The sequence below is a fragment of the Nicrophorus vespilloides genome, unplaced genomic scaffold, assembly GCF_001412225.1.
Source record: "Nicrophorus vespilloides isolate i.1.1-1 unplaced genomic scaffold, Nicve_v1.0, whole genome shotgun sequence".
In the NCBI taxonomy this organism is placed as follows: Eukaryota; Metazoa; Arthropoda; class Insecta; order Coleoptera; family Silphidae; genus Nicrophorus; species Nicrophorus vespilloides.
The window spans coordinates 79,035-105,309 of NW_017095704.1; the positions used below are offsets into that span (position 1 = coordinate 79,035).

Consider the following 26,275-nt stretch of genomic DNA (forward strand, 5'->3'; position numbering starts at 1 on the left):
ATGACAAAACAAAATGATACCAACTAAATGTTCAAACGTCAAAGTTAGATCTAAAGAAATGTTAATATGAACTACTTTTAAATGATTATTTAAATTTAAAAATATGAAATTTTTCTAATACCATTATTTTATTTTTGTCAATGATGAAAATTATAATGCAATAGTTTATAATTGTATAAATATCTTCCTAAATCGATTAATGGTTGCTATATGCCATTTTATATAGAGATAACCCTATCTGGGTTAGGTCAAGAGCAGTCAATGCTGCTAAGCAAGACACGTCATATAGATTAATTATTTGCGAATTCTTCGTGATAATAGTTTAGTGTTTTGTATATTTAACAATGTACAATATGTCGTTGACAGCTTTGTCCAATTTGGAGAAGAGCCAAGTTCAAGAATTTGTTAATTCTTTTGATACAGTATTAACTGACTGTGATGGAGTTCTATGGATGGAAAGCCAAGTTTTGCAGGGATCCCCACAAGTCTTGAACAAGTTCAGGGAAATGGGAAAGAAAGTATTTTATGTAACCAATAATTCCACCAAGTTCAAGAAGGATTTTGTTTCCAAAGCAAAAAACATGGGCTTTATTTGTGATGAAGTAATGTACACAATAATTAAATTGCATCTATCTATAATATATTTGTTTGCCTTTAGAGTGAGATGATTTCTACATCATTTCTAACAGCCAACTACTTAAAGGAAAAGAATGTAAAAAAGGCATATGTTATTGGATCTGGTGGAATTGCTCAGGAGTTGGACAGAGTTGGGATAGAGCACATTGGAATTGGTGTATGGTATTTCATAATTATCACAACTATTGATTAATCTGTATTTCTTTAGCCAGATGTAGTGGAAGAGCATTTTGTCAATTACATAAAGAACCTTAAGCTGGATCCTGAGGTAACTGCAGTTATTGTTGGTTTTGATGAGCATATTTCATATCTTAAGATCATGAAAGCAGCCAGTTACTTGGGTATTTATATTTAAAACAATTATAAACTTTTATTAATTATACAATTAACAACAGCTAATCCAAATTGCATTTACATTGCAACAAATACTGATGAAAATTTCCCAGTAAACGCGTCTTTGGTTGTGCCTGGAACTGGATCCATTGTAGCTGCAGTTTCCACTTGCTCAGGTAGAAAACCTCTGGTATTGGGGAAGCCTAATCCATATATTGTTGAAGCGCTGATGAAGGAACATCAGATTGATCCAAAGAGAACTTTGATGATTGGCGATCGGTATTAATGCGTATAACTATAATTGTGCTATTATTCATATGAATATTATTTTGCAGTTGCAATACGGATATACTGCTTGGAACGAAATGTGGTTTCCAAACGTTGCTCGTTTTATCAGGTGTTACAAAATTGGATGTTGCACTTGGCTATAAAAATTCCGAAGACCACGATGAGAATGAAATGGTCGCCGATGTTTATTTGAACAAATTGGGCGATCTTTTAAATTTCTTAGATTAATAAATATAGGGAATTAAAACTTTCCTACTTGCAGGAAATTCTTTGAATGTTTCTTGATACCACCAATGGCTCAGTAACATGGTTTCAATCTGCACATAAAAACATAATTATATTCAAATTACCTCATCTCAATATACAACTTCATTTGTACCTGATTTGTCAGAACCCAGAAGAAAATGATTAACCAAGTTATGTTGCCCCATAGGATAATTGATAAACTGAAGTACATTATTATTTCTGCTGTTGAATGTGGAGATGATAAATAATCAAACCAATCTCCTTTAGGTAATTGATACTTTTGTGACACCACTTCACCTATTATTATAAATAATATTAAAGGAATCAAATTGCACATTTTTTTTTGTTATCACTCACCTTTCTTGTTTTTCCTCAAGTTTGCCAGAATCACTGTTGCTCTGTATTGATGCAAACATGCCCAAAGAAATACACCAGTAAAAATGTAATCATTTAACTTGAAATCATTGAAACTTAAGGCAAATGTATCAACTGAAAATATGATATTAATTGAATTGAAATAAGCATGTAAACACATTAGAATCAAACCTGATCTAGCAAATGTTGGAGCTTCAATTAATATTGCTAAAATACATGCAGTGTAATGTATAAAACCTACTAAATAATGAGATAAATCCATTTTGCTTTTTTCCCCAAAAACTGATACAAATTGAGTATCATAAAATCTTCTTAGACATTGGATGCTTAGCAAAGTCAGTGCTAATAAAACATGATTTTTAGTAACTAAAATAATTTAAAATTAAAATCTCCAATCTTTAATGGGTAATCAATGTAGTTTGTAATTGCTCACCAGCAGGCTCTCGATAATAACCCCCAGTAAGATCTAATACATAAATAATCCAATGAGGAATTTCTATATTAAAATAATATGAAGCTATTGTTAAACATAATGTTGCAGGTACCAATATAGTTGAATATACATAGAAATGTCTAAACCATGCTTTTGGTACTTGAATTGGTTTGATAAAAGAAGATTTCCCGGTATATGAGAATTTACCGTATCGATAAATTTGTACGATAAAAATGGGTAAATACTTCTCAAAATAATTAAGTAAACTGCCTAAAATAATGACAAACATTATCATTAGGCAAAATAAAATCTGAACGTAGTTTAAGGTATTCATGTTTCTTTCACAGCTTAAGCACAACTAAATTGAATTCCTAGATCCTGTTCGTTTTCTATTCTGCAAGAAGAGAAATTTATGAGAATAAACACATTATCTCGGTCACGTTGATGGATGTTCCATGCAAATTGAAGTAAAATGACACATCAGCATGTGTAACACATATATAATTCAAAACAGGAAAATCAACTTTTGTCTAACAAAAAGAACCAGCATTATGTTTGTATTGTGAATAAATGCGACAATGTAGTATAATGTCCAAAGTATTAATTATGGTTGCTAACGTCTGCATCTACTGCCATCTATTGGTTGCGTTAGAATATCCTAGCTCAGGGTTTCCCAAGCTTTTCCTGCAATGAACACTCGTAAATCCCGAAATTTTCAGAGAACACCTTGTTTATTTTTCTTGTGATAAATATGAATTATATTAAAATACTATAACAATATAGAATTTATAATATAGTAATATTGATGATTTAATTGAATAGGTTTCTGCAAATATTTTTCTTGTAAATACAATAAAGAATATCTTATTTTAAAAACATGTTTTGAGCAATGCCAAATTTTATTGAAATTAAACAAAATTTTGAAGCGAAATCCAGTTAAATAAATTTGAAAAAAATATATGTTACAAATATAACAATAATACCAATAAGACTGACTCAAATTCTTTCATTTGTAACCATTGAAGAGGTTATCAGAATTGTCTACAGTGATTAAGTAGATAAACTTCATATGTATAGAATATATTAAAGGTTCAAGTCTGTTATACAGTGGAACCTCGCTTAACGAGTTCCAAAATTTTTACTCGTATAGTGAAACATATTAAAAATACACATGTGCTGTGGCAGGCGCGCAATCTGGGACTTGTCTTCTCATCGTCACTCGTATGCAAAACGTAGTCATTTTTCATACAATTCATTAAGCGAAATGCTCGTTATGCGAGGTTCCACTGTAATTGTATATTACAATATAGGAGATACATCTAATAGAATCTATTATATGTTAAAAAGGAAAAGACAATAAATATGATGCAGATCTAAATTCGTTTAATTAAAAAAAAAGACAATCAACATGTCACGTGTTTTTATTAATTTTCAACAATGCTATAACTAGTAGTTTACATATCTCTATTTGTTCTTTAATAACTATTTAATTAATTAACAAAAGTCCACTTTAAATATATATTTTTTTTTTGCATTTCATATATCATATTTGTCTCTTCAATAATAATAATATATATATATTCATTCATTAATCAAGGTACAATTCAACACTGTACAGAAAAATTATAATAGGAATTCTTAAATCACAATGATAAAATAATTAATAAAATTAAAGAAATAATTTGTACACAGAAATAAAATATAAGCTAAGGAATTTTATGGTACCAGTGCTCTTAAAAGTGTAAGTACACATCTTTTATACAATTTACAACCTTCCTCTCTAAAGTATATATGTATAGACAGAACAGAAAAAAAAAATATATACAGAAAAATAAACCGTCATATTTGGAGGGCAATCTCAGATTCTATTTCATTTATCATCTTTTCTATATCGGCGGGGCAGTTTAAAAATAAAAAATATGTTATTTATAAATTTATCGTATATAAATTAAAAAGATAAAACAATAAATAAAAATTGTAGCACTAAAAAAAATAATAAGAAGTCACTAATATGTCTTGGAAAATCACATGCTCTAAAAATGGTTAAAATTGCTAATTCAGCCCTAGATTATATTCTCTTTGCAGATTTATTTTTAGCCACTACGATTTCGACTCTGCACCTAGAAGATCCACATGGTTGAATTAGTTAATTTTCTAGGAGAGGGGAGAAGAAGTTACAGACTCACCAGCAATATTGTCAGAATTATGTGATTTGCTATCAACATCTGCATTTTCTATTGACTCATTCTCAGTCGTCGAGGTCTCAGGACTGATACTGTCTTCAGTCAACCTGAGAGCCACTTCCAAATCTCGCAGCACTTCGGTTTCCTTAGGCTCTATGAGTGCGAAGCGATGATGCAAAGTTGTCAGATGTGTAAACGTTAAGTTCAAGTGCGCATGCAAGCCTAAGAGGACAACTTCTTTAAAATGTGCCACATACAAGTGTGCAACAACATGAAATAATAACCTCACGATTTTCCTCACTATTGACTCAAACGAAGAAGGAAATTCATTAGCTGAAAATCAAATTGGATATTATATATAAAATATGAACATATTACTAGAACAGTAATTACCATATTTTGTAGGAAATATAGTTTCATCACTGATAGTTTTTTGCGTAAACGTCATTACATAATCTATATATTGGGGCGCAGCCACTCGCGTTTTCTTCCCCTTTTCATCAAACCATAAATATGTCCTGGAAATAATCACTGTATATTATATGACTGGAGTTGGTTGAAACGCATTTTTACCTTTGACCAGGACCAGTCATATCTGGGCAACCAGTTATAGTACAAAATTCGCTAACAGTTCCATACACCAAATTTACGTGATCAAACAAGGACATCGCTGCAACGTTTCGCGTATAAGAAAAAAAAACATTTCAAAGAGATGAGGATAAACTTACTGTGCGATGCTAGCCACTCGTTGTAATCTAATCCTGCTGGTAAATCTACTAGAAGTCTCATATCCATTTCAGGCAGTTTCGATTCAAGCACCGCCGACTCCAAATACAATTTGGTGTCGCCAGTGTTGGTGGTATCGGCGCCTTCTCGTTCTTTGCGTCGTGCTTTTCTGTAATAAAATTTAAAAAAATCAAATAAGCATTTTTATATCCTCTATATACACTGAATACACAACAACCTGCAAAAGCATGAAATTGTCTGCTCAACGTCCAATGGAACACTTCTTGTATTTTCTGATTTAAGTTTATTTACAGCCCTACCCAGCCACATCACGAAATATGACACACTGACAAATGGTTACAAGTAAATAAACTTAGAAACCTTTGCAAAAACCCCTTTTATTGGATTAGGTTATTTACATGTGCAACCTTATGTAATGGAAGTCCCAAATCAAATTAACACTTCTTATTGACATGAAATAAAGAAATACAAAAATGTTTTGATACTAAGATGTAACCAACATGTTAAGTAATATTATAATAAAATCATACAATAGAAAATAATATCAAATAGCAGATAAGTAAATATATTTTTGTGATAACAAATCAGTAGAACAAACACTATTGAACTGATTTGATTGCTTTGTCTAAAATAAATATTTTTAATAAATTGCAAACAAAAGAATTAAATCCACATAATGTTGGCATGTTATGTAAGAAATCAATGTTATGTATATCATTAGAAGAAGAAAAAAGAGAAAAAATTGGTAAATAATGATTTGACAAGGTACAAGTGTATAAGCTTTTGAAAAACGTTAATAAATTGATATGAATTGAGTTTAATTAATGGCAATCAATATACGTTTTTAAAGCACATAAACAGACAGTCATGGATGTTGTTTTTTTATTATTCATTTGGAGATGTGTTCCAAAAATAGATGGTTTGCTCTATTTGTGGAAAAGTGTTGCTGAATGAAAATGGTGGTGTTAATTATGATCTGATTCTTTGTACTGTAAAAAAAATATATATATAGTTTCAATAAGTCTCTGCTCACCCCATAAACCAGTCCACGGTGTCGCGGAGATATTCCGGTAGTCGCTCCAGTTTGGCGAATTTGGCTGAGAAGATGGGAAACGGAAATTTTTGTTGTTGACAAACAACAAAAATAAGGAAACTTAGTAGTCTCGAGTTGAAAGTGTATTTGCAAACTGCAGCTGATTTCCTTCCTTCAGCCACTTGACATATACACTCATACACACGCACGAACGCACACAGATGAACAAAAACACGTTCCCTGTTTCGACACGACCTCTCTTCGCACTACCACTTTGCCATCCCTACATCAAAGGCCTTTATAATGTCCTGCACCGATAAATATACTTCAATTGATTTTCCCTTTTATTTTTATTTTCTACTTCTCAATAACGAAGCAAAGAAAATGAAGTCATCGTCTTAAAAGTGCACTCATGCGCCAAGTCTGCCAACACAAGGAAAGACGATAAAATCATGACAAATCCCTTTGTTGTTGCCATGCGTTTATATCAATTTCGATTTTAAATTTCACATGATTTCGCAAAACAAAATGTTTTTGGATAAGAAACGCATGATTTTAAACAATTGTACTGTAGCCAAACTATTGTCATACAGAACATAGCATTCAAAACATATAAGTTCATTAACATTTTGTTAATTATCACTTAGTTATTAGGAAGAACATTCCTTCTAATTATATCCTCATAAAATAGTAGTTTTAGAACTTTAATATACTTATATAATATTCCAGAGAATTCTACTACATTGTATTGTATTAATAATAAATATTAATTTATTAATATGCTAATTATTAGTGTAAACGACTTTAATATGTAAAGTATTGATTAATAGTTACTACATAATTTGATTTCTTAATATATTTCTCATTTTCTAAATACAAATATATATATTAGGATTACAAATAAATAATAATTACAAGCATTACTTTATTCATTGAAAATTGAGCAATATTTACTAATTGACAATAACTATTAATACTTAAATTAACGTTATAATTCATTGTGCAGTCTTGGTCCTCTTTTCATGACCTTCTTTCTTCTCTTCTTCTTCACCTCTGCATTATTTATCATATTTTCACTATTGATTTTATCCACTTTCCGATAGGTATTCACATAATTTGGATCCTTCTCTGTGTGATTTAATTCTTGACTGACCAAGTGCAATAATTTGATTGTACTTTCATCTAATAGATATTGAACCTGATGTGCAAATGCTATGCTCCATTGCAAAAGCATATCCCAATTATTGTTAGTCTTCAATATTGATATGGATATGTCTGGAAGTCTCAATAGGATTTCAGAGAACAGAGCAGTGTTTTCCAGAATGTTTGAGAGTGCATCTTTGGTGTTATCATCATTTGGAAAATCTGAGATTCCTGGTATATATCCAGAGGACTCAATCTCAGCTCGACTCTTCAAAATGACTGTGAAGATTTTGTCAGCCATCAGTAGAATCATGTTGTATTGCTGGTCATAGTTTGATAATTTTCTAATAGATTTTACAGCCTCCAATTGTTCTACCCTTTGCCTTTTAAATAATTTAACATCTTAAACTAATTAAGGAATAATTTATAGAATACAGCTAAATTAATATGTATTATATGTAAGGATACATAACTCTTCATTGAGCTTAGAATTGCTTACATCAACACTGGAGTCGCTTAGTGTATAATGTGGGACAAATAAAACATAAACTAAGAGATTTACAAAATACATTCTGCATAATATCTTGGAACTTACTTATTAACAGGCATAAATATTGATTTAGAAAATTACAAATAGTTTTGGTTTTGATCTAATGATAAACAACATACCAACTTGAAGTAGTTCAAATGATATTTTTCTAAATGTTAATGTGAAGATATCTAAATAAATATATTTAAAAATCATTATATCAACTTTTTCAGATTACTTACATTAATTATATGGTTAAATTATTAAATTATTTATTTATCTGAAATATTAATTTTAATTAAAAATTATAATAAATTACATATTATTATTTAGTTTTATATGCTAATAAGATTAAACGACTTCTATATATTAGTGAATTTATTGGATTTTACCGAAAAATAATAATTAATGTTAGGTTTAAATTTTTGTTTGAATTGGTAATTCCAAGGTCGCAATTAACTTCATGTTGGTTTAAAAAACTGACGTTTATAAGTGGGATATAGGTAAAGTAAATAAAACATATTTTAAAGATATAATGAGTCGATTGTTAGTGGATATAGAGATGGATTTGTTCTAAAATTGTGTTTTACAATGGATATTCACAAATATTCCTATAATATATTTACCAGCAATTGCATTGCTCTAATAACAATGTGTGATATATTTTAACCCCTCAAAAAAGTATTAAATATCCTGTATATATCTCTGGAAGATATGGAGTTAAAAGTTTGGGTTGAGGGCATCCAAAGAATTGTGTGTGGAGTAACTGAAGCTACAACTTGCCAAGTAAGATTGACTATTAAATATTGATCTTGTTATAAATAGAAAATTGCATTTAGGATGTGGTCTTCGCATTGGCACATGCTACTGGAAAATCAGGCCGATTCACATTGATTGAAAGATGGAGAAATAATGAAAGACAATTGGCACCCACTGAAAATCCCATGAAGGTAATTCTTGTAAATAATTATTTACAATGTATATTTAATAACAATTAAAATTTTTAGATTCTTATGAAATGGGGAGAATATTCAAATGATGTTCAATTTATTCTTCAATGGAGTGAGAGTAAATCCAGCAGACCGAAAATTTCAACATCACAACCTGCTCCACAACTGACAAATATCACTATTGATTCTCCGGAGAGGCAACAAAAATCTCCTAATTACAAGTAACATATACTACAATTTGTATGTTCTGAATTTCTAATTTTTCTTGTTTTAGTAGTGCTAATACTGTGGACAATGTTGGTGTGGTTAAGGGTATACCGCAGGTAAGACCTGCATCATTAGAGGTCCGTGATAGCCAAAATTCACCTAAAAAAGGCACCAATTTTGATACTTCTGATATTCCTAGTCAACGCGTAGCTCCTCCATACAAAGACCCCCCTGCACCTCCTCCTTACAGAGATCCACCACCACCAACATCTTCAAGCAAAAAGAATATTTTACAAGTAATAGATGACAGTTAAATGAAGTTAATTAATCTAACTAATTTTTCTTTTTAAGGAGTTTACAAATAATAAAGTCGAGGAAGATTCTGTAAACAAATTTCAGAAAATTGAAGAATCAGTTCTTTATAATGCACAATATCGTGAACTCGTTTCTCTTGTGAATTATCAAAGAGATAAACTATCAAGTCAACAAGTAGATTTGACGAAGGTATAACTCAATTGCATATATTTTATAAATTAATTGTATAATTAATTTCATTATTTTTCAGTTTGATGCTGAAATTGTGTTTTGGGAAGGAAAGGAGAGAGAGAAACAGTTCCAACTTGATTTTATTGCACAGGAATTGGCTACAATGACAAATGCTAGTAGAATTAACAGTGATCAAATTCAAGCATTGGGTTATGTTGAAGAGGAAGTAGAAATAGTGAAGCAGCAAGAGAAAACACTGAAGTCTGAAATAACTTTGCTAAGATCAAAACTTGCCAATTGTGAAACGGAATTGTTACAATGCAAAAATAAAATAAGGTATTAATGGAATTATGATTGTTTAAAGTAAATGACTAATATGATTTATATTGTAGATTAGTCATGGATGAAGTTCAAATGGAACAGAGAGTGATTGCAAGAAGAAGTGAATCAAGGAAGCAACTAGAAAGGAACCTGTTGGTGGAAATGGAAAGGTTACAAGGTGATATAGAATTGGCGAAACAAAGCACTGAATTACATCACTTAACTGCCGAGAGTCTTAAGAAAGAGGTAAGAATCATGTTACATTTCTGCTAAAAGTGTTGAAAGGGTGTTTTCGTAAAGGTAGCCGCATTGGAAGCTGCGATCATCGAGAAGAAGAAGCAAGTAGAGCATTTAGTTACTGAGATGAAAGAGGCAAATTTACAAAGCTTAACTATTGCACCACAAGAAGAATTGAAGCAAGTGTTCGAGGGACCAAACAGAGCCGGAAGTACGCGAAAAATGATCGGATCTCCGAGGCAACTAGAGAATGCCGTACCTACGAATAAAAATCCGCATGGCGTTTGGGTTTAGTACAAAAAAAGGATTGATGGATTAGTTAAGATATCTCTTAATATAAATGTTACTCGTATATATGTATATCTGTAAAAGTCTGAAATGTTTATTCTAATAATCCGCCATTTGTAGTTACTTAAGTGAACAAAGTGTTTAGATCAATATAATATATATTTAGAGCTCTATTTATATAGAATTATATGTTTAAAAAAAATATATTAAGATTTGTTTTATATATATACATATTAAAGAATGATGATTTGTTTGTTATATGTTGTTTATTGTGTAGGAAGTATAGCATGAGCATGTTTTGTTGCACATTTGATTAATTTGTACACTGCCAATTTATTGTACTTTGCTCTCTGTCGCATGTTGCTCTAATTAAATGTGTAACCAGTACAAAGGTGCAATGAGATATCAAAATATATGTTTGAAGCGGAAAATAATAAAAAGAATATCCAAACTTATTGTTCTTCATTTCATAATTATTTAATGCTCTTATAACACATCTATATAACAATTCAAACTATGTTCAAATTCAAGAAATTTCAATAAACAGTATTCGAGAACAACTTATTACTTAATATGACAACACAATATATTTTACATAAAGTGCACTTTAGGAAAATTTAAAATAAATTAGAACTACTTTTATTTTTAAGTTGGCAGCAATAGATAATTTTAAAAACATAACCCCACAACATAACCTATATAAGTAAATCACGTTGTAGTTTCCAGTTGTATAAACAGTTCTAAAAATCTGCAAAAATGGTAAGTCTTTATATACAATATTCTATATAAACAAATGTTTATATTCTATTTTTTAGGGGGGCAAGGCGAAAAAGATGAAAGACACAAAATTTGCAAAAATGAAGAAGATGATTAAATTAACAGACAGTCGCATAAAGGAAGAGTTAAGACAGCCAAAGAAGAAAGACAAAAAGGAAGATCCCCATGAGCTGAAGGTTCGTGAAGCTCCTCAGCAAAGCTCTGCTCTCTTCTTCCAGTACAACACACAATTAGGACCACCATACCATGTTTTGATTGATACAAATTTCGTAAATTTCTCCATCAGAAATAAGCTTGATATCATACAGAATATGATGGATACCCTATATGCTAAATGCATACCATATGTAACAGATTGTGTTTTGGCTGAATTGGAGAAGTTAGGACAGAAGTATAAAGTTGCTTTAAGAATCATCAAAGATCCAAGATTTGAAAGAATAACCTGCATGCATAAAGGTACATATGCTGATGACTGTTTGGTGCAAAGGGTCACACAACACAAATGCTATATAGTTGCTACAAATGATAAGGACTTGAAGAAGAGAATTAGGAAGATTGCTGGTGTACCTATTATGTATGTTTCAAATCATAGGTATACAATTGAAAGAATGCCGGATGCATATGGAGCACCAAGAACTTAGTATTTAATTTAAGTTATACATAATATTTTTTATATAATTAAGATTTTAATAAATTTATTAATCAAATAGTTTCTTATGCTGTTATTATTGATTGCATAGTAGTGTAGATGTGATATTTAGTACACAGTATGTCTGCCTATTTAGGTATTACGTTGAGTATGGACGCTGCCGTATCGCGTGGATTCGGATAGATTAATAAATATCGTTGTTCGCTTGGACTACTTTGATGGTTGAGCGCTGCTACCCTTTGGCATTTGTAATACAATAGAATGGCACTTAGGCAATTTACTAGAGTAATAAGTTTTAACGCAATAGGCATATACCCAAAGCAGAAGGACTTTGTGATTGATAACCAATTACGGGAAAACCTTGTAACAATTATAATGACTACAAATTGTAAATTAAATGTAGTCAATTACGAAAATTTACTTACGAAATGAACGACTCGTGAGTTAGTACATCAAATCAAAACAAGCATTCAAACAAGTAGACTACTAAATATTGTATATTAATTCAAGATGATTATGATTGGTTAATGCTGTCTAGTCAATGTGCATATACATAGAAATAAATGTATAAAGACTGATAAATTATAATTAGCAATACAAATAATTATATTATATTCGTTCTATGTAATTAGAATCTAGAGATTCTATAAATAATTTAAACTATTTATATATATTGTATACAAACAAACACATGTTAAAATACAATATTATAATATTGGCCATAAAATATTAAATTTAAGTAACATTTTCATCACTCAGTGTTGATACGAAAATTATACAAATTTTATTTTTGAATTTTATATATTATATACAAAAATATGTTTTGAAATTATTTTTTTTTAACTATTTTAATCTAGAAGTTACAAACATAACTCAAATTTATCTTGAGAGAAATGTGTGTTTGCATATGAATGATTTGTACGTCTGCAAATTGTATCTATTTTAGTGTTCGAATTTTATCTGAGCACCCGAAAAATGAGTCGCTGTCACTGTTTTACTTCAGGACTTATCGGTAGAGTTAAGGATGTTATTGTGAAGTGGCGTCGATAAGTGGTGGAAAAAAAGTGGTCCCCCGACGCCGGCGTCAATTTCTGTCTAATCGAATCACACGCACAGATCACAAAGAGACGAAGGCAGAAAATGCTATGGTGGGAAACAAAACAGAAATAGCATTTAGTAAAAAAAAAATACATATAGAAGAGCGAGAGAGGAGGAATATTGTCCGCACATGAGTCGCGCTGCATATAAATCATCATTTGACAGGCACGCATCTTCGGTCAACTTGCACCCTTATATAATATATTGAAATGAGCGCCATATTGTCTAGTGATCCATCACCGACACTGTCACCTCTTTGTATTGTTGCTTTACATTCCCAGTTTCGCAGTGTGGAAATCAGCTGTACACACAGCTTTTTTAGATTCCGCCCGACGCCCAAATCGCAAATCAAAAGGATAAAACAGGAGCCCGAATTCTGGGCTGCGAGCATGCATAATCACGATTTCGCTCCTGTAAAAGAGTGACGGCAGTGGGAAAGAGGAGGAAAACCTGGGTCTGCATTGGAGGGGATCGGAATTGGCTTTGTGCGAATGAATATTTTATTCCTGCCGCACTCATTAAAGGAAAACGATGGTATTAAAACGTCGTTTGAGATTAGGCCTCCTCCGTCTGACGGTTCCATGATGGATTCGCGATTGTAAACTCATTAAAACTGTATTTACCGATCTTTATGCATTCAATAACACATCCATTGTGTCTTCGTTCGATCCACAAATGCAATTTCCCTCTGCACAAAAGCCCACCTATTCAAAATAATACCCATTCTATTCTGCACCCCCTTCGCAGCATTTCATACATATATACTTTCAATTTATTTTTTTTCCTTTTTTTAATATTAATTTTCTTATGGAATATATACCCTCCCCATCCGCAGACCTGCATTTACAATTCAGTTTTAAAATTCAATTTAATGTTCCTTTTCTTGTGTCGTCTGCTTATTATACGCTCCATGCATTACTTCATATAAGGATATGACGATACATTGTCCTATTGTACTAATCCTGGAACTCTTTTCTATTACTTTGCTAGCAAAAACACGAATTGATTCATTTTTTTTTATCCCTTATTGAAAATCTAATATACATTTATTTAATATAGCATTTATTAACAGATTCTAAGAAATATTTGCAGAATCTTTGTACATTTTATTAAAAAATATTGATAGATAATTTTGTCAAAAATCTAGAAAATTACATATAATTTAAACGTCCACTCAAAAATGAATATATTTATGATGGTTAAACATTATTGATTTTGTATTAATTGATTAAACTTTATAATAGATGTCATTAAGTATTTCTTTAATTTTATGTTATTATAGATAAGAAGGTTATTCATGATATAAACGTACAGCACTGAAATAAATAAATAATATAGATATATATGTATTATAACGATAATCACTAGATTTCTATGAATACTCAGAAGTCGATGATATAATTTATTGGCATATTACGTAACGTCGATAAAATTTGTTGTAATTTCGTGCGTTTTGTAAAAAAAATATACTAAGCATTAATAAGAAATTACAATTTTCTGCTTATTACCGTTTCTGATTACTCATTGTAGCTTTCTATTGATGTTTGACATTTTCAATAAGACTTATAAAAATATAACAATACAGAAATAAACAGCCGACATTTCTCATTCCGCTCATATTTATTGCGCGCGTTATTAACGTAAGATTGTTTATTAATTTAATGAAAGATAACTTTTGCTACCCCCCTCGAGTGACGATCGATCGGATCGCAGGGTTATTACAAAAAGCGGGAGAAAAGTGGAGAACGAAAACGTAAATTTATGCACATTCGGGGGCCCCGACGCACGGGATAGTATAAATGATGAATGGTCAATATTTAATGTGTCTGTATGTAAATCCGAGTGGAGACGTGGATTTAATGTGATATGCATACATGTGTAAATTGGCTCGTTATATTCAAATGAAATTTACGAATGTAAATCATCGTAATTGTCGATACCCACGGAATTGCCGACACCGATAATAACCGATCTTCTCTCTGAAAAAAATGAATGTAAATTTTGAACGTGAAAAGGTATTATTAAATTAACATGATATTTACGAATTGTCAAAAGATGATCATTGAAAACATTTCAACAGTCAAGACAACTTTATTAAGTATTCAGTTTATATTATATAATTGTAATTCAAGTAGAATCATAGCATAATTATTAACTTAATTTATATTGAATTTTTTTATGTGGATCATCTAAAAAAAATAATAAATGAATAGAAATATCTAATAAACTGACAATTATTTTTCTTACAATTCCTAAAAATAGATGATATAATAAAAGCATGAAAATAAACATAAATTATTTACGAATAAGTTACATTTCCTATAAAGAATAATTTGAGTTTCTTAAAAAAATTATTAAGACAGAATTATCCATTTATAATAAATAATATTTTGTTATGTAACACTTTCACTAAAAAAAGTGTTTGGGTAAAGCAGAATCAGTGGGAATTAAATAGTATTAGTAGTTAGGAAGATAGTAATTATAGTTGAATACAGTTGTGGCATTCTTGAAGTAACTGAAACATTGTAACATTGTAGATTAAAATGTAAAAAAATAATTTTAATTGACATAAGTTTTGTGTCAGTAAGAGAATTACGAGTAATGTGTGTGTGTGTGCAGACAAAGAAATGTTTAATTAGAAGACGAACAAAAAGAGAATAGTTACGTTGAGAAATTAATTAAGAAAATTGAGTGGCATAGAGATGAATGGAGGAGCAAATAAGAGAATCCAGCAAATACAATGTTTGCCGTTGTTGTTGTTGTTAAAAAGAAGATGCGTGGTGGTAATAAAATATAATGTCGAAGGGGGAAGATTGTGCGGAGAACAATTATAATAATTAAAACTGTTTTACATGGTCTGTAATTATTTTACAAGATACAATCCATCGGGAACATAATTGCGAAACCGCATGATACATATTTACATTATGAAATATCGTTCGATTGTTGTTTCTCTGCTCTGGGTTCGGAAAGCTCACCCATCTCGCATATAAATATAATTCTTATTAAGAGAGAGAATAAATAATTTAAAAAAAATAACAAATCGCTCGCATGGACGAAGCAAAGTTAACTTTAAATTGAAAATTGTTACTCTGTGTTAATTAATGTAAACCCGTAAATCACTCAACGAAGTGTCATGCATTTTATTTTTTAAAGATGTCAAAGTTACGGATGAATTTCTTTATACGATGTTATTATATTAAGTAAAATATTTCAACAATTATTATATAAAGTAATGAAATGAGTTTAATTGTGTTTATTTATATTAAACGATTTATTTGTCAAATTTTGATGAAACCACTTTGGGATGCGCTATGGCCGAGAGAGGGCGCCTCAAGCAAGAATTCTCACCGAGTGCTGCTGTTGCTGACGAGTGATGGAGAACATAAGACACACTCCATCAACGTCCAAGAGTTGAAACAATTTCAAAACGATCATTTATTTTTATTTGTACAAAAGAACAATCCACCGCTTGATTTATTATTTAAATATTGTTAAACGTAAGTTTGTTTGTAAAGGAAAAGAAATATCATTTACTAATTCTCTAACAGAAATATTTTAAATGATTTTTATGTATTTTATTTGTGAATCTTTATTAGTACATTTCGATCAAAGTCTTTCTTACTTACTATCATTTATACCCTTTAAATATTAGTTTTTTTTTCACATCAAGAAAACTTATCATTCTTTTCTGGAAATATTCTTGAAATATTCGTTTAATTTATTATTGATAAAAAAAAACTATATATATTGTTTTTGAATAAGAATTTCTAGAATTATTCACTGTACAATTTGTAATTATGTAGATCATTAATTAATTCATTTTATTCTAGTTCAGTTTATAGGTTTTCCTGAAGTTATATAAATAAAGAAATTATATCTACTTAGTATGTATAATAAGAATAGAAGAGAAAAATGAAGATTTATAGTTTTTATTTCAAAAGCTAATAGAACTAAATACATATTTATTGCTATTACATAAATAATTACAGATACAAAAATGAGATGGAAATCACATGAGAAATTGCACCAGGACGTATGTATTTATGTCCAAATTAAAATATCAAATGCTTTCAAATCTGTATGTATACTTGAAGTAAGGATAGGAATGGAAAAGGGAGACTTAGATTTTCGTTGTATAAGATTTTGGAGTAACATTGTAAGATATGTGAGAACGTAGGCAATAAAAGAATGGTGAAGAGATGACTTGGATGTGTAATGGATGATGGAAGAGAATACGTGTACGCGCTATGTGTGTTTGTATGTTGTTAAAGTGTTTGATGGGCTGGCGTGTCGGTAATGTGTATTGTAGGTTGTAGGCTGTTGACATTCGATTAGGAATTGTGCGATTAAATTTTGATATGATTGTCCGAAACATGCATAAATGTGAATATGTATGTGGCGATGTGCGTGGGTGGGAGGGAGGTGGAGGAGGAGGTAGGCAGTAGGAGGCGGCGGCGGTGGCGGCGGCATTGGCGGCGGTTTGAGGGGCGGTATGGTATGTGTGATGGTTTGATAGATTTATTAAGTCAGTGACGCAAAATCTAATTCCCACTGACTGGTATATCAGTATATATACTAGAGTAGTATTTTAACAGATTATCGAGTTTGATGTTAATGGGACTCATTGTTCTATGAGCTGACCGCCGCATAGCATCGCATCGCACCGCACACACACACACAAACTCAAACACACATAAACAAACGCATGCATATACACACGCACACACACATATATATATATACCTACCACCCCGATGCAATGTAACAATGATGCTGGAACAATGCATCGCCGATCTGCATGTTAGATAAACTGGATTATATCAATATGTAGCTCAACTACCGAGTGTCATGCGGTCATCGGTTGATGCAGAGTGCGGAGTGGATGGTTGGCTTCTGCTTGCTGCTGCTGCTGGTGCAGCAGCTTCTACTATTGCTTCTGCTCAAACCCTTCGGGCTTTCCTCTCACCAGAACCGATCGCCACCATTACAAACAACAATATAAAACCGATCGCGCTCTAAGCATTCCAATCATTCAAATCGAACATCAACTGATTTCTCTTCGCCTTCGAACACACGCAAACAAACAAACACGACTACCTCAATGATTTTACTTTTGCCACCGAACCAGAAACGATATTACAAATAAAGCATATACGATACAATAGTAAATATGATAACTTTGTACAAAAGCAATTATTATTATTCATATCTTACAATTCTTTCTAAATAATTAATAGCAGTAAGTAACTTCCAAATTTCATTGTTTCAAAAAGTCAAAACACAATTAATTTAATGGGCAGTAAGAATAACAATGATTTTATTTGCAACAGAAAATATCATAATTTTATTGTCTCTATATGAATTAAGTATCTATAATAAAAATTTTAGGGCAAAAAGTCCTATGGTCAATATCGCTTTGTAACCAAATTGTTTTTTTAAATTTTCTTGTTATATTGTTTTTTGGGTATGTAGTATGATTTGTTACAATAAATGTTATTATTATTATTAAGATTTTTATAAAATATTTTTGAGAAATATTATTTGCTACAATTAAATATGCAATAAACTTTGAAATTATTTTAACATTTATTATTGTAGATTTTAAGAGACTTAAATAAGAAAGTTATAGAGATTTTAGGAATACAATATAATGATTTATAAAATAATACTCATGAGATGTGTAAAAACATAAAATTAAAATACTTTAATGAAACAAATACTTGTATTATTTAAAAATTTCTTTGATTTTGTAATATGTTTTAAACCATTTACTATAAATGAAATTTAATAAATTGTCAATATTTTTATAACATAATGTCTAACAACAAATGCAAGACAGATTCTTGTGTTATAAAATGTATTAAATTAACAAATAACAAATCAAAATTGATATAAAATTCCAAGTGTTTTAAACGTTAATTAATTTTATATTTATTTTATTGGACCTAAGGACTTATGGACCTAAGTCTTTCTGACTTATTTAGTTATAAAAAAATATAATAATCTATGACAATGCATCAGTTGAATGTAATATAAAAAAAATGATGTTAAAAGTATAGTTAATAGATTACCTTTCGTATAAAACCTTTAACCCGGTTGTTGCGAACAACCGTCGTATTAACACACAATATAAAAAAAAGAGAGAACTCTCCTAAAATCTCGGTAAGCGAAAGAAAAACGGTCCCTTTTGTGTTATGGAGAGTCCACATAATAGATCAATCGATGACCCGTGTTCATATAAAATTGCTCCGAACCCTACAATAATCTGGTTTAAGCATTTTAACAAAACACCCCATAATGATCGGCGCAGACCCTTTTTTGTACCTTTTTTAAGTGCAATGTTGCATACCGTTTCGGGATAAATGCACTGCCAATATTTTTTTTTGTTGCTGTGAAACAGTATGTTATTAAATGCCGCCACTTATCGATCATAGCATTTTTTGTATATAAATGTGCATAAAAATATATATTTAGTTATTTCGTGTAGCTGTTATTATAAATATTATGCAAATATAATATTTATAATAACAGTGTCTCGTCCGAAAAAAAAAGAGATATTAATGCATAGTGTAAGTCTTTTTTTGTTGTTGTTGTTGTAGTTGTCTTCAATTCTAAAATATTGAAGACAATGAGACTCTCGAACAATGTTGCCTGCTGAAAGAGTACTTACATTTAATTAAATTGGAAAAATGCAAAAGGAAGAATAGGAAACAAATAGTTGAAACAAAAGAAAATAAAATTAACAGAAAAATAAATAAATAAAAAAAAACTGTTGCTGAAGAAAGATGATTATGTTTGTATTTTTGGTTGGCACTATAATGAAAGTGTGTTGTGGTATAATGGTGAATATAATATTTGGATATATCGGGGATATGATCAGACTCTATTATCTGGTCTGGTGGTGAATGGAGGTTTCCGAGAGCGGTCCGGTGGAATCAAACAATGCCGATGACAGATAGCGGAGCGACACAATTACCTGTATTTGTAAAAATATTAATCGCGTCAGTTATGATGATGATGATGATCATCATCATCATGGCGATGGCGAGGCGAGCCGCGTTGCATGTGTGTTGAATTAATGGAAACAAGGGCCACAATGGTGACATGAAAACAGCAATTATAAAATTTGTAAAACTGTAGGACGCAATTAATTTAACGGAAATTGACGTTACCAACGAGATCGATCATCAACGCCTCTCCGACCAAAAAAAAAATGTAAAAAAAAATATTGGTATGAAACTACAAAAAAAAGTAATTTTATAACTCTGTACAATGAAATTCGCATCAAATGTTCGTGTTCCGCAAATTTTCATTTATTTCAAATACGCAAAATTTAATAAGTAATGCGTAATGTGCAACTTATCATATATATATTTAATTGCATAATTATTTATATATTGAATTTGTTATAAATATTTACACTGTTACTCTTTAGTAAACAATAAATCAATGTATTAACATTATATTAATTGTACAAATAATTTTCCTATGAATTATTAAACTTAGAATTTTTTCTTATTACTTTAATATTTTTGATCATATAAAAATTTCAAAACGTTAAAATTTAAAAAGATAAGCTTTAAAATATTTAATTTTAAAAACAAAATAGTTTTTTTTATATATTTTCATCAATGTGTCAAAGAACTATACTTTAAATAAAATTAGATAAAATTTTCAACGCTTTAAAGATTACCATCTTTTTTTTTTCTTCTTCTAGAAACGCCATATAATAAGTTATAATAGTCGAGACAGCTGTGCCCAAATAGAAAAGTAAATGCTTGATAACGTTTTCATATTATACGGATATTTTTGATCACGCAATTCAATATGTGTTGAAAGCAAAAACTATACAAAAAAAACTTGAATCAATTAGTTCTAATGGTCAATAGCTCTTTGTAACAGTTATTATTTTTTTTAATCTTATTATTATGATCATATTAATATGTTTTTGTTTATAATTAGATAAGTTATAGATTTTATTTAAAAAAATATTGTTATTTTTACAAAAGAATTGTAATGTGTCAAAGAGTGAAATTAAAAACAATATTAATTATATTGTTGAACGGTTTTTATCCGTTATAAGAAGGTAGATATATATTTTTTTTGTAAACGCTGTAACAAGCAGTAAAAAGATAGCTGTGTGTACAGAATGTGAAGAGTGAAATATGTAGATGGACGGAATGGGGACGTCGAGCATAAGGCGAGGAGGAATCACCGGCGCTTGAATCTATATTATATTCAATATTTATTCAAATGCATGTGCGTCGAAAGACCTTTAAAACTGATATATCGACATATCATAGGCAATTTTCCGCAACGGCGGGGCCGCTTTTAATACATAATGTGTCATATAAAATTACATCGGGGGTCTGCATATGTATGTATATGTGGCTAGTGCCGATAAAGTGCCCTCTTTATATTATTATACATCTATAGATCACGACTCTTTTCACTTGAAAATCCGCCATAAAAATATTATATATGCCTTTCCGACCACGGAATGGAATCACTTTAGCTCCAGCGATTTATTCCCGATATGTTCGCACTCGTTTCCTCTCTCTATATACCTCTCTCTCACTCACCCACATCACATATGTCTTTCTCTTATTTTTTAACCAGCAATATTGCCCAAAAACCGCTCACCATTAAATTTATTTCACTGGAAAATTGCATTCTTTTACAACAACAGAAAAATAACTATGAGAAGGGAAAAATATTCCTGTTAATCTGATTACCTCATTTATTAAATTCAGTTATCATTAATATTCGGCTTAAAACTTAGCTTTTTTACATTATATTTTAAATAATTGACTGATTTGTCATTTTATCTTTATAAGTGTGTAATATTTTTTAAATTGGAAATAAATATTTTCAATTCAATAACATTTTCATTTGGTTATTATCTGTATTAAAAGATATTTAATCATAAATATGTAATATTTATAAAGCTTAAAATAAAAAGAATGAATTTGTTCAGATTTTGTTTTTAGTGTAATGCGTGTTATTATTGTAATTGTTGTTTGTGCTATTATTAGAATGTTTTAATTAAACTCTGGTTTAATGATTGCGCATTCTGTTTAGTTAAATTATTGATCTGGTGCGCTCCGTATCAGAGCGGCAATCAATTAATGCGAAATTGATTCAATTGGCGTGCTGACATTTGTAATTGGAGTCCACTTAAAACGCGAATAACGCATTTATTTCCAATGGCAATTTGCCATTCAACGAGGTAGGAGTAGCAGTCATTAAGTGCGTGCGGATTAAGCATTCGATTAGCGAGAGGGAGCGAGCTTTTCAAGTGCTCCCAATTGTAGCAGTGATAGTGTTGTTCGCGTTGTTCACTTACATCGAACAAACAAAACAACAAACAATAAATAGATATATACATGCATGCAGACAGACAGAGACACGCATATGTATATACAGACAGACAAGAAGGCCGGTGCTTTCACGCGGAAAACACGGATACAAACATATATGTGTAGATATACACATTTCTGAGTCCGATTGTATTCGGTGTAATAAAGGCGAGAACAGCGAGGGGTCGGGGTATCTTCGTTGTATTGGGGTGAGAGCATCTCTCCCCGCAGTTGTTCAGTCGGTCAGTAAAAATACTGCACGCTTTCAGAGGGATGAAGCACGAACACTGTATTGCGTGGGGGATTCTTTCGTGTTAGTGACCTACTGACCAAAAAAACCAATGACCCACCGACAACAACACTAAAAAACAACAACAATCCTATTTCGAAAAAGATCTATACTTTTATCTTTGTCTATTAAATAAACATTATTTTATTTTCAAAATAAAACAATTTTTGGTTAGTAAATATTTTCTTATTGAAACCACATTATTTTTGAATATTATAGAACAAAATTATATAATATTTAATTTATTTTAATTTGATATAAATTGGAGTGTAAAGAAATGTTTGAAATATGTTACAAATTAGTGAATCTTTCTATATAAATATAAATTAAATTGTATACAGTATATACAATTTAATTTATATTTTCAGTATTTTCTTACGTTAATGAAAGAAAAAGTGTTGGAACTCTTCTATGATTCTGTAATCATATTTTTATAATCCTTATTGAATTTAGAATGAAAATCAATTTAAAAAATCAGTATTTTCTTACGTTAATGAAAGAAAAAGTGTTGGATTAAAAATAAAAAAAGTAAATTTAATAAAATCAAAATGAAAAAAAAATATATCTTTCAAATATGTAATGTAAATTTATGAATTTTAATTCATGTTGATAATAAATAATAACTTAGCATTATGTTTTATAATTTTAAACCAAGTTGAAAAGTGTATTTATACAATTTATAGATAAATTTAATTTATTCGGCTAAATTTATTTTTTATCTTAATTGAGTTTTAAAAATGAAATGTTAATAATTAAATTCTATATATCATAAGCTTTCTTGCTTCAATTTATAATTGATTATTATGTGAAGTTTAATTTACGTTTTCAAGCAAAAAATAACTCTCTGTAAAATTAAATAAAAATACATAAAATTAGTTATTTTTCAATTGTTTTTTTTTTTAAATCTAGTTTACAAAAGAACAATTCAGAAAAATATAATTTAATATTTATAATTAAATATTATGTGGAATTTAATTTATGTTACAAATAAAAATAACTTAGCGCGATGTTAAAAAATGTAAATTTACACAAATTATAAATGAAAATTTTGTATTTTAAAATAGTTTAATTTAAATCTACCAAAAATTAATTGTTCTGAAAAATAAAAGTAAAAAAGAATAATTGCTGTTATAGTGAAATTAATTTGCTATTAATAATTAAATCTTATGTGGAATTTATTTTATTTTTTTTTAGATTTAAAGCATAGTTGAAAAATAAATATTGTAGATTTATGCAAATTACAGATAATTTTAGTAAATTTGGCGATTTTTTTTGCAAGTTAGTGAAGGAAAAAGAAAGAGGAGGAATGGAAGTTTTTCTAATGTATCCATACCGCACCTTATGTATTGATTCCGCAACGACAGGCCGGTGACATTCTTTATCAATACGTCACAACTCATATTTCAAGTTCTCCTGCATCCGCCCTCGAGGACTTACAAAGAAACGAAGTTCTTCCAGTAGCGCGGGGCGTGTTCGGGTGCGAGGCGTCGGTGAGTGGTGGGGCGCCAATGGGAGAGGAGCGTCACCCGGCCGCGACCAATGGAAGTCGGAGGGCGTGACAGGCGGCTGCGACCGCCTCCAAACACTTGCATCAGTTTTTCGAAATGTTTTTATTTATTACATTTGTATCCTGCGAGTGTACCGGTTGTGTCCGTGCTTCCTCCAGGTTGGTTGGTGAGCGCGCACCGCCCCGCCCGACAATCAAACAATCGGAATCACCCTCACAGCTACAGAGACTATTACAGATCCATCTGTTCACTCCAGTTGCCACGACTGTATCTGTAACTGTCTTTTGCTGTCCCCTTCGAAGCAACACTCTTCTCCGAAAGGCCAGTCAGTGATAGAATAGATTGCGAAGTATTCGTCTCCCTGTAACCATCCGTATATGTGCAGTGCTTTTGAAGTGTGTTGATCTCTTGACGAGGAGTGCGTAGCGCGCGATGATGGACAATACGGGAATGGACTCAGATCATAGTAGCCACGCGTCTTCCGGATCCCCGGCTGTAGCCGTCAAACCACCATCCTCTCCAATCAACAATAACAACAACAATAACCACAATCAAGTGCACAGTCCGCGTCAAGCCAGTCCCCTAGGTCCTCCGATGTCCATGGCACATCCACTAAGTCCGCCGCCGGTGTCCACAGCCAATTTGGTCAGAAGCATGGGTCTTGGCCATCTTCATCCCCCGGGTCTCGGACTCCTGAACTCACTCGGTGTTTTGCACAATCCCCTGGACCTGATGGCTCACCACGGTCCACCGCGTTCCTACAACAGTCCGCCGCCGATCTCCACCTCAGACCCAACTGCCAACGAGTGCAAACTGGTAGATTACCGCGGCCAAAAGGTCGCCGCTTTCATAATCGCCGGCGACACGATGCTGTGTCTGCCGCAGGCCTTCGAACTCTTCCTCAAGCACCTGGTCGGCGGCCTCCACACAGTTTACACGAAGCTCAAGCGCCTCGACATCGTCCCCTTAGTCTGCAACGTGGAACAAGTGCGAATCCTTAGAGGACTCGGCGCCATCCAGCCGGGAGTCAACCGCTGCAAGCTGCTCTCCTGCAAAGACTTCGACACCCTCTACAGAGACTGCACCACAGCCAGGTACGTGTCTGAGCATTACGTTATGTTGTTATGTAACTAGGCCAGCAATCGGCATCTCCGACCCTCCTCGAAACGATTCTAATTGCAATGAAACAAGGGGGATTTTCATCTCCCTCGCTTGCATACGCATTAACTGAATCATCCTGCAACAGCAGCAACCGAATTCGTTCCTTTTTAATCTCACACGAAGAAAATCAATATTTCTCATTCCCATTCCGCCAAAAACCCGGAATGTTATTATTACAATCGAATGCCGTTTTATTACGTGTGTAATTTATTAAATATTACATTGATAAGAGACAGCACAAACACAGGTGTTTAATTGTTATTTGATATTGTTTCGCTCTTCTAATACATTTATTGCTTGTTTTTATCGAATATATTGGATACATTGCATTATCTCAACACCCGAAATATTATAATTATCGCATTTATTTATTACCGCAGTTTCACAACCCACGCCACAAGAAAAACAATACGAAAAGTGTTTTAATGAAACCCATGAAATATCCACTAATAACTCGATAACACTTAAAAAAAAATTGATAATAACAACTCACTGTCGCATTATTTCCACTGAAATAAAGATTATTTTAATTACGGAGAATGCGCGCCGCATATATCGAAGATGCGAATGAGAAATGTTGTTATTCACTATAAATTATTAATAGAAGGGCAGGTTTTCAGGTATTAATTTGTACCTCGAGCTACCCGATCTCATAATTATCTCGATTCTGCTCGCAGATCAGAAGTTCTTTTTAATTATTTTACGCTTCATTAATTTGTCGTAAAATCGCTTAATATATTTAACGTTACACTTTGTTGTTTTCTCCTTTTAATGCATCCTCCGTCTTCGTCTTGATGAAGAAATGCGCTCGTTTTCCAGGCAAATACTCGTTCGAACGGTTAATTTCCGAGATAAATTGATATTTAATCTCAAGTGTAACTTGTAAATTTAGAAATCTAGATGTGGGCAAGCCCAACGCTTTTTCCACGATTTACTTTAATTTAATTAATTAATTTCAGTCGCATTAAATTGCTTCAAGTTAATAGCGATCAAATC

General features: G+C 31.3%; 7 protein-coding genes across 12 annotated transcripts; 4 read left to right on the forward strand and 3 right to left on the reverse strand.

Annotated features, from left to right (window-relative positions):
* Positions 1-229: 229 nt before the first annotated feature.
* Positions 230-1,489, forward strand: LOC108560899 (glycerol-3-phosphate phosphatase-like). The gene is made up of 5 exons (XM_017918620.1): positions 230-602; positions 659-793; positions 845-977; positions 1,032-1,248; positions 1,305-1,489. Exons 1-5 carry the CDS (start codon positions 345-347, stop codon positions 1,483-1,485), a joined length of 924 nt encoding a protein of 307 aa, XP_017774109.1. The 5' UTR covers positions 230-344; the 3' UTR covers positions 1,486-1,489.
* Positions 1,462-2,870, reverse strand: LOC108560909 (polyprenol reductase). The gene is made up of 5 exons (XM_017918633.1): positions 2,312-2,870; positions 2,050-2,244; positions 1,861-1,992; positions 1,637-1,800; positions 1,462-1,574 (listed from the first exon to the last, which is right to left on the reverse strand). The coding sequence occupies exons 1-5, from the start codon at positions 2,643-2,645 to the stop codon at positions 1,482-1,484; spliced, it is 918 nt and encodes a 305-aa protein (XP_017774122.1). The 5' UTR covers positions 2,646-2,870; the 3' UTR covers positions 1,462-1,481.
* Positions 2,871-3,974: 1,104 nt separating this feature from the next.
* On the reverse strand, positions 3,975-6,357 carry LOC108560751 (MOB kinase activator-like 2). 2 transcript variants are annotated; one of them, XM_017918428.1, is made up of 6 exons: positions 5,459-5,683; positions 5,223-5,389; positions 5,068-5,164; positions 4,888-5,012; positions 4,498-4,827; positions 3,975-4,431 (listed from the first exon to the last, which is right to left on the reverse strand). In XM_017918428.1, the coding sequence occupies exons 1-6, from the start codon at positions 5,548-5,550 to the stop codon at positions 4,412-4,414; spliced, it is 831 nt and encodes a 276-aa protein (XP_017773917.1). In that variant the 5' UTR covers positions 5,551-5,683; the 3' UTR covers positions 3,975-4,411. The 2 variants fall into 2 exon arrangements, with proteins under 2 accessions (XP_017773917.1, XP_017773924.1); XM_017918435.1 differs by lacking the exon at positions 5,459-5,683 and adding an exon at positions 6,275-6,357 and having other exon boundaries at positions 3,978-4,431.
* Positions 6,358-7,242: 885 nt separating this feature from the next.
* LOC108560819 (coiled-coil domain-containing protein 134-like) lies at positions 7,243-8,061 on the reverse strand. Its single transcript, XM_017918519.1, has 2 exons — positions 7,886-8,061; positions 7,243-7,819 (listed from the first exon to the last, which is right to left on the reverse strand). Exons 1-2 carry the CDS (start codon positions 7,986-7,988, stop codon positions 7,263-7,265), a joined length of 660 nt encoding a protein of 219 aa, XP_017774008.1. The 5' UTR covers positions 7,989-8,061; the 3' UTR covers positions 7,243-7,262.
* A 373-nt stretch (positions 8,062-8,434) lies between these two features.
* LOC108560770 (ras association domain-containing protein 8) lies at positions 8,435-10,604 on the forward strand. 5 transcript variants are annotated; one of them, XM_017918474.1, is made up of 8 exons: positions 8,435-8,732; positions 8,786-8,896; positions 8,954-9,117; positions 9,171-9,219; positions 9,455-9,607; positions 9,669-9,925; positions 9,982-10,156; positions 10,196-10,604. In XM_017918474.1, the coding sequence occupies exons 1-8, from the start codon at positions 8,661-8,663 to the stop codon at positions 10,439-10,441; spliced, it is 1,227 nt and encodes a 408-aa protein (XP_017773963.1). In that variant the 5' UTR covers positions 8,435-8,660; the 3' UTR covers positions 10,442-10,604. The 5 variants fall into 5 exon arrangements, with proteins under 5 accessions (XP_017773963.1, XP_017773970.1, XP_017773949.1 ...); XM_017918481.1 differs by having other exon boundaries at positions 9,174-9,219; XM_017918460.1 differs by having other exon boundaries at positions 8,437-8,732; positions 9,174-9,399; positions 10,196-10,602.
* A 491-nt stretch (positions 10,605-11,095) lies between these two features.
* LOC108560811 (rRNA-processing protein FCF1 homolog) lies at positions 11,096-11,870 on the forward strand. Its single transcript, XM_017918507.1, has 2 exons — positions 11,096-11,194; positions 11,251-11,870. Exons 1-2 carry the CDS (start codon positions 11,192-11,194, stop codon positions 11,851-11,853), a joined length of 606 nt encoding a protein of 201 aa, XP_017773996.1. The 5' UTR covers positions 11,096-11,191; the 3' UTR covers positions 11,854-11,870.
* Positions 11,871-24,247: 12,377 nt separating this feature from the next.
* Positions 24,248-25,212, forward strand: LOC108560744 (dachshund homolog 1-like; the record flags this gene model as incomplete). The annotated part of the gene is made up of 1 exon (XM_017918414.1): positions 24,248-25,212. A coding segment is annotated over exon 1 (662 nt), but the record flags the coding sequence as incomplete, so codon positions are not given.
* Positions 25,213-26,275: the final 1,063 nt, after the last annotated feature.